Consider the following 7096-nt stretch of genomic DNA (forward strand, 5'->3'; position numbering starts at 1 on the left):
CACTAATAAAAAATTGAGAAAAGGACCTGCCTCAGTCATCACTGGGCTGTATCAAAACCGAAAGATGAAATAAATATGAAATAAGTATAAGAAAATGTTTTGTTCACATAAAAATGTGCTGAACGTTTGTTTTACTTTGTGCTGTATGATTTTGGGGGAATTGTTTATTCTCCTTGATCATTTTTTTGTCTTAGAGTCATTTTTATATGGTGTTTAAAACCATGAAAATTTCACAATGTTAGAAAAGATATAAGCTTATTTTTTCTGCCTTCTTGTTTTTGCAGGGCATCCAGGAGATGGAAATTTGGTTGGAATTTTGCCAAAACCAAAGGAGTATTTTTTTCCCTTAGTCTCTCAGGAAATGTCTGAGTTTCTTTCTTGCTTGCTTTATCTTTTGTGTCCTTTTCATTCCTCTCTTATTTCTCACTCTGTGTTTATTGAACTGATTTTTTGGGTGTGTGTTTCTATAAATACAGAGCAGGAGTGTGAAAATGAAGCAAAAGTTAGCTCATACTTGTTGTTTATTGGAGGCTTACCAAATGGGAAGTCTGGGCCCCATTTCCACCTTAGGGGAAAGATAACCCAGTCTGCCCAGCCCACTAGTACCTCCCACGGGGTGGAGAGAAGACCAAACGGCCACAGTGTAAAGATGGCGGTTTGTGCCCAGTCCTGACACTGCAGATACCTGGGCTCTGGATTCCAAGGCGCCTCTGCTAACACAGAGGTAAAACTCAAACATCGGTGGTAGTCGGGAGAGTTTCCATTTGAACTCACAGGGTGCTCTTGCCACAGAATTAATAAGGTGCATTCGGCATGCAGTGTGGATGAGGTTCTCCCTGAGTCTTGCAGCTTCAGCACGATGCACTGCTCAGCATCCTCTGACACCACCTCTTTACTCTCCCTCTTTCCCACTGACCTCCACACACTGGCTCTCCAAAGGCCTTGGACATGTTAAACAAGCACTTGCCACTGGGCTTTTGCACTGGCTTCTCCCTACATCACGTAACATTTCTGGAGAGGACCTTTCAGCTCCTGTTGTCTTCTTGAGCTCCCTGTTCAAATGGCTCCTTCTTGTTGATCTGGCCTAGATACCCATGACAAATGACATCCTCAGGGTTGGGCATAAGGATCAATAGTAGAGAAAGTGGATTGCATTCATGATGTCCGGGGTTCTAAATAAAGGCACTCTGAGCACTTCACAAAAAGGAACTTCCTATATACCTGCTTTCATTCTCTATATGGTAACTTCACTGTCTGGCATATTACATGATTATTCCTTTTACTAATGGCTTCATTGAGATATACTTCACATTCAGTTAATGTGTTATCATTTGATGAATACTTGCATATACAAATGTGATGCCTTTCCCACAAAAGTGAATAGATATGTGATTCCTTGTTTGCATATATTCTTAGTTCATCTTTGGAATGTAAAAACTTCTGTTTTACAGCAGCCTAGTCAGGGCTGGAGCATAGTCAATACTCACTATCCCTAAAATGTGAAAAATAGTTTCTCAGTACAACTGTACATGACATGACTTCCTGGGGAGAAGGCTTATAGTGGGACAGATATTCCTAATTAGGAATGGCACTAGGATCGTCTAAGGGGAAAAGATCTTCAAAAAAAGTAGAAGTTAATTTATAGACTGGAAAATATAAATTGGAGCATTACAACTATAGAAGTAACATCCATTTGTGTGAATAGTACTCATGCTATTTTTTTTCCTGGTAGTTGCATCCACCATATGCAACTAGGAAACAACACAAGAATTTCAGAATTTCTTCTACTGGGATTTTCAGATGACCCAGAACTGCAGCCCCTCATATATGCACTTTTCCTGTCCATATACTTGATTGCTGTGCTTGGGAACCTGCTCATCATCCCGGCCATCATCTCTGACTCACACCTGCACACTCCTATGTACTTCTTCCTCTCCAACCTGTCCTTTGTGGACATCTGTTTCACCTCCACCACCGTGTTCAAGATGCTGGTGAACATCCAGACCCAGAGCAAGATCATCAGCTATGCAGGCTGCATCGCCCAGATGCACTTCTTCTTGCTCTTTGGAGGGCTGGACAAGTTCCTCCTGGCTGTGATGGCCTATGACAGGTTTGTAGCCATCTGTCACCCCCTGCATTACACAGTGATCATGAACTGCCCACTCCGTGTGGTGCTGGTGTTAGTGTCCTGGGTCATGAGTGTCCTGCACGCCTTGTTACAAAGCCTGATGGTGCTGTGGCTGTCCTTCTGTACTGACTTGAAAATCCCCCACTTCTTTTGTGAACTCAATCAGGTAGCCCAACTTGCCTGTTCTGAAAACTTTTTAAATGACCTTGTGATGCATTTTGCACCTGTGCTTCTGGGTGCTGGTTCCCTTGCTGGTATCATTTACTCTTACTCCAAGATCGTTTCCTCCGCATGTGCAGTCTCATCAGCTCAAGGGAAGCATAAAGCCTTTTCCACCTGTGCATCTCACCTCTCAGTTGTCTCCTTATTTTATGGCACTGGCCGAGGTGTGTACCTTAGTTCTGCCACACCCCATAGCTCACACTCAAGTGCAGCAGCCTCAGTGATGTGCACTGTGATTACTCCTAGGCTGAACCCCTTCATCTACAGTCTGAGGAATAAAGATGTAGAGAGAGCTCTGAAAAGACTCTCTGGAGGGGAACTTTAGAAGGGCCCATTGGACATGGCTGAAGAAGTGCCCTTGCTGGCTGCATTCTAATCCTCAGAGTTGGAAATTGTGATTCTTGGATTCAATTGTGAATGCAAACTTAGTCTTTCTATTAATTTCCTGGTGTTTTCATTATTCTGATTACAATCTTTCTTTTTAAACATTTAGTAGTACACGTATGCTGTACGTAATGATTACATTCATTGTGAGGAATTGGTACATGTACAGAACACACCTTAATTCTTTTTATTTCTCCTTCCTTGGCCCTCCTCCTATCTCTAGAACCTCTTCCAGTTTAAAAGAATCTATCTCCCCATTTCCTACTATCTATCTTTTATTTTATTCTTTAATCAGTTATACTTTGAGTTTCTTATATAAGAAAAACAATGTGATATTTAGCCTTGTGCATCTGATTTTTTTTAATGTTACCTTCTCCAGGGGCATCCATTTTCCTCCAAGTGGCTCAATTCATCCCTCTTTGTGGCTGAGAAGTACTCTACTGTGTATATATACTACATATGCTTTCTGATGTCAACTTTCTTAGAAATATGAACTCAATTTTAATTAATTAATTAATTTATAGTAGTGTGTATTCGTTTACAGATTCATGGGTTTCATTTTGACATATTTGTACATGAATGAAGCATACTTCATTCATTTCCAGCTCCTTTTACTTCTGCCTTTCCATCCCATGATTTTTTCTCTCCTCTAATAGTCTCCTTTCTACCTTAAAGTCATTTTTTAATGGATTCCACATACGAGAGAAAACTTACAATGGCTTTCTTTCTGAGTCTGGCTTATTTTGCTGAACACAGTGGTCTCTAAGTCCATTTATTTTTTCTGAAAATACCTGATTTCATTGTTGTTTAGGATTGTATAATGCCCTATTCTGTCTGTCTGTCAGCTATCTATCTATCCTCTATCTATCTGCCTATCATCTATATCTTCTATCATCTATCCATCTTTATCACATTTTCTTTGCTATTCATCATTTGATGGGCATTTAGGCTGATTCCATAGCTTGAGTGTTCTGAATGAATTGTGCTACAATAAGCATAGTTCTGCAGATATCTCTATAGAGCTGTGACTAATTTTTTTTGGTAAATACTAAGGATTGTTAGAGTTTGATCATATGGCTGGCCTATGTTCATATTTTGAGGACTCCCCATACTGATTTCCATCGTGGCTGTACTAATTCATATTGCCTCCAATAGTACATACATGTTCCTTTCTCTTCCCACATCCATACCAGCATTTATTTATTGTATTCTTTTTTTGTATATCCTTTTAGTGGTACATTTTAGGTGTATATAATGACATTCACCATTGGAGATATGCACCTTTACATACTCTCTTGGTTCTTATTTTTTCCCCCTTCCCCTGCCCTCCCTTCAACCCCTCTATTACTCCCCATTTACAAAGACTCGTTTCCATTTTCTCATATTACTTCCATTCTCTTCTTTCCTTTCCCCTACCCCTCCCACTTCGCCCTCCCCTTTGCCCCCTTTTGCCTATTATTTATTGTATTCTTGATGAAACCTATAAGAGATATGTAAATAAAAAGTACATTGAGATTTTATTTTATGCTGTCCCATAAATCCCATAAGCTTTTTTCACTCCTTTTCACTCTTTTTCTTTGTTTCTTCTGGCTGTTTGTTTACAAATAACCCACGTTTGAGTTCTCGGATGTTTTTTCTTCTGCTTAATAAATACTCTGGCTAACAAAGTATATTGCACTTTCATTATAGTCATTGCATCATTTAGTCCCAGCATTCGTCATTTTTTTAAAAATTTTATTTGCACGTTTTAGATATACATTTGTACCTGTGCGTGATTTATCTTGGTTCTTATTTTTCCCCATTCCCCTGCCCTCCCTTAAAACCCTCTTTCCCTCCCTATTTACAGAATTTGTTTCCACTTTTTCCTTTTCTCATATTTTTTCCTTTCCCTTCTCCCCCCCCCCTTCCCTTTCCCCTTCCTCATAGGACTTTTTCTTCCTACTTCATGTTTTCTGCTGTACATTTTGGTCCTCATTTATATTTTCAGTTTTCACACCACAGAAACTATTCAGTACTTACACATGTGCATTCTGTTTATTTCACTTAAGAATATCACCTCAATGTGCATCCATTTAGCTATAAATGTCTCTAGTTTAGCATTCTTTATGGTGAGTAGTACTCCATTTTATTAAAAAGAAAACCCACATCTTCTTTATTCAGTTACCAGTTAACAGGCAATTAGGCTGTTTCCATGATTTAGCTGTTATGAAATGTATCACCATAAACATGGGTGTACATATATCACTGTGGTATGGCTCTTTTAATTCATTTGGGAAGTTAGTAGGTGAATAGCTAGGTCAAATGGGACCTCTAATTCTAGTTTTGTGAGGTATGGCCATACTCATTCCATACTGATTTTTACAGACTGGTGGTTGCACCAGTCTGCACTCCCAACAATGGAGAAGTGTTCCTTTTCCTCCACCAACCTGCCAGCATTTGTTATTGGTTGATTTCATGATAGCAGCCATTCTTTCTGGATTGAGGTAGAATATCAGTATTGTTTTCATTTGCATTTCTCCAATGACCAGTGATGTTGAATATTTTTTTCATATGTTTATTTGCTGTTTCTACTTCATCTGAGAAATGTCTGCTCATTTCAGATGCCCAGTTTTGGATTCAGTCTTTAAATTTGGGAAGTCTAATGTTTAAAACTTCTTTATATATTCTAGGTAGTAAACTTTTGTCTGAGGAACAGCTGGTAAAATTTTTTTGCCACATTGTGAGTTGTCCCTTTACACAGTTGGTGGTTTCTCTTGCTGTGCAGAATCTTTTTAATAAGATGAGATCCCAGTTGTTGATTCTTTGCTCCAGTTCCTGTGGGATTCAGGGGTTTTTTATAAAGTCTTTTTGTATGTCAATATCTTCAAGTATTCTATTTAACCTCTCTTCCAGCAGGCTTAGTGTTTCTGTATTAATTTTTATATCTTTGATGCATTTTGATTTTAGTTTAGTGCATGGTGAGAAATATAGGTATAGTTTTAATCTTTGGAAGTTGAAACCCAATTTCTCCAGCACCATTTATTAAAGAGGTTATCTTTCCTCCAGTGAGGGTGTTTGGTTCCTTTGTCGAAGATGAGTGGCTGAGTGTGTCTGGAGGTGTTTCTGCAACTTCTGATATGTTCCACTGGTCCCTGGGTCTGTTTCATTGGCAGTACCATGCTGTTTTTCTCACAGTAGCTTTGTAGTATAGTTTCAAGTTGGTGATTGTTATACCCCATACCTTGTCTTTTTTGCCTAGAACTGCTTTTGCTATTCTAGGTCTCTTCTGGCCATTTTCCCCTTCTATACTCTTTTGCTTTCCCTTCCTTAATTTCCCCCTCCCCTTCCTTCTTTTCCTTCCCATTTGAACTTTTTTTTTTCCTATTTCCCAATATCTTCTATACATTTTGGTCCTTATTTACCCTTTCAGTGTCTCAGGCCAGAGAGGCAATGTGATATTTAAATATATGTGTTTTATTTATTTCATTTAAAAGTATGCTGTCATGATTCATCCATTTATCTAGAAATGTCTCAAGTTTATCTTTCTTTATGGCAGAGTAGTACTCCATTCCATTAAAAAACTACATCCTCTTAATCCATTCATCCTTTAATTTGAATTTGGGCTGTTTTCACGTTTTAGATATCACAGATTGTACTGCTAAAAACATTGGCATCCACATCACTGTACTAAGATGCTTTTAATTCTTTTAGAAAGATATGAAGAAAGGGAGAAGTTGGGTTAAATGGAACCACTAGTTTTAGTTTTTGAGGAATCTCCACACTGATTTACACAGTGGTGGCACCAGTCTACATTTTCACCAGCAGTGGAGCAGTGTTCCTCTTTCTCCACAGCCCAGCCAGCATTTGTTACTGGTTGATTTCATGATAGCAGCCATTCTTTCTGGAGTGAGGTGAAATCTCAGTGTTGTTTCCATTGGCATCTCTACAATTAACAGTGATGTTGAACATTTTTTCATGTTTGTTTGTTGTTTTCACTTTGTGTGAGAAATGTCTGTCCATTTCAGATGCCCATTTTTGGATTGAATGTATAACTTTGGCAGGTCCAGTTGGCTTAAGCTCTTTATAGATTTTAGATGGTAGACCTTTGTCTGAGGAACAGCTGGTGAGAGATTTTTCCCACATTCTGGGTTGTGTTTTCACACTGTTGGTGGTTTCTCTTGCAGAAGCTGTTTAATAAGAAGAGATCCCACTTGTTGATTGTTTGTGCTAGTTCATGCACAACTGATGTTTTGTCCATAAATCTTTTCCTACACCAATATCTTCAAGAGTTCTACCTAACTTATCTTCCAGTCAGTTTAGCATTTCTGTTTTAATATTTATATCTTTAATCCATTTCAATTTTAGATTAGTGCATGGTGAGAG

The 7096-nt window shown here is 38.6% G+C and overlaps 1 protein-coding gene across 1 annotated transcript; it reads left to right on the forward strand.

Moving 5' to 3' along the window:
- Window positions 1-1745: 1745 nt before the first annotated feature.
- On the forward strand, window positions 1746-2806 carry LOC147820503 (olfactory receptor 7A17-like). The gene has a single exon (XM_087204156.1). The coding sequence runs from the start codon at window positions 1746-1748 to the stop codon at window positions 2673-2675; it is 930 nt and encodes a 309-aa protein (XP_087060282.1). The 3' UTR covers window positions 2676-2806.
- The last annotated feature ends 4290 nt before the right edge of the window (window positions 2807-7096 follow it).

The sequence above is a fragment of the Heterocephalus glaber genome, unplaced genomic scaffold (assembly GCF_053883595.1).
Source record: "Heterocephalus glaber isolate CG9 unplaced genomic scaffold, H.glaber_assembly_v1.0 deba00001868, whole genome shotgun sequence".
NCBI lineage: Eukaryota > Metazoa > Chordata > Mammalia > Rodentia > Bathyergidae > Heterocephalus > Heterocephalus glaber.

What these genes read in the sequence shown, in the direction of transcription:
- LOC147820503 (XM_087204156.1), top strand. Translation starts at nt 1,746, where the DNA reads ATGCAACTAGGAAACAACACAAGAATTTCAGAATTTCTTCTACTGGGA.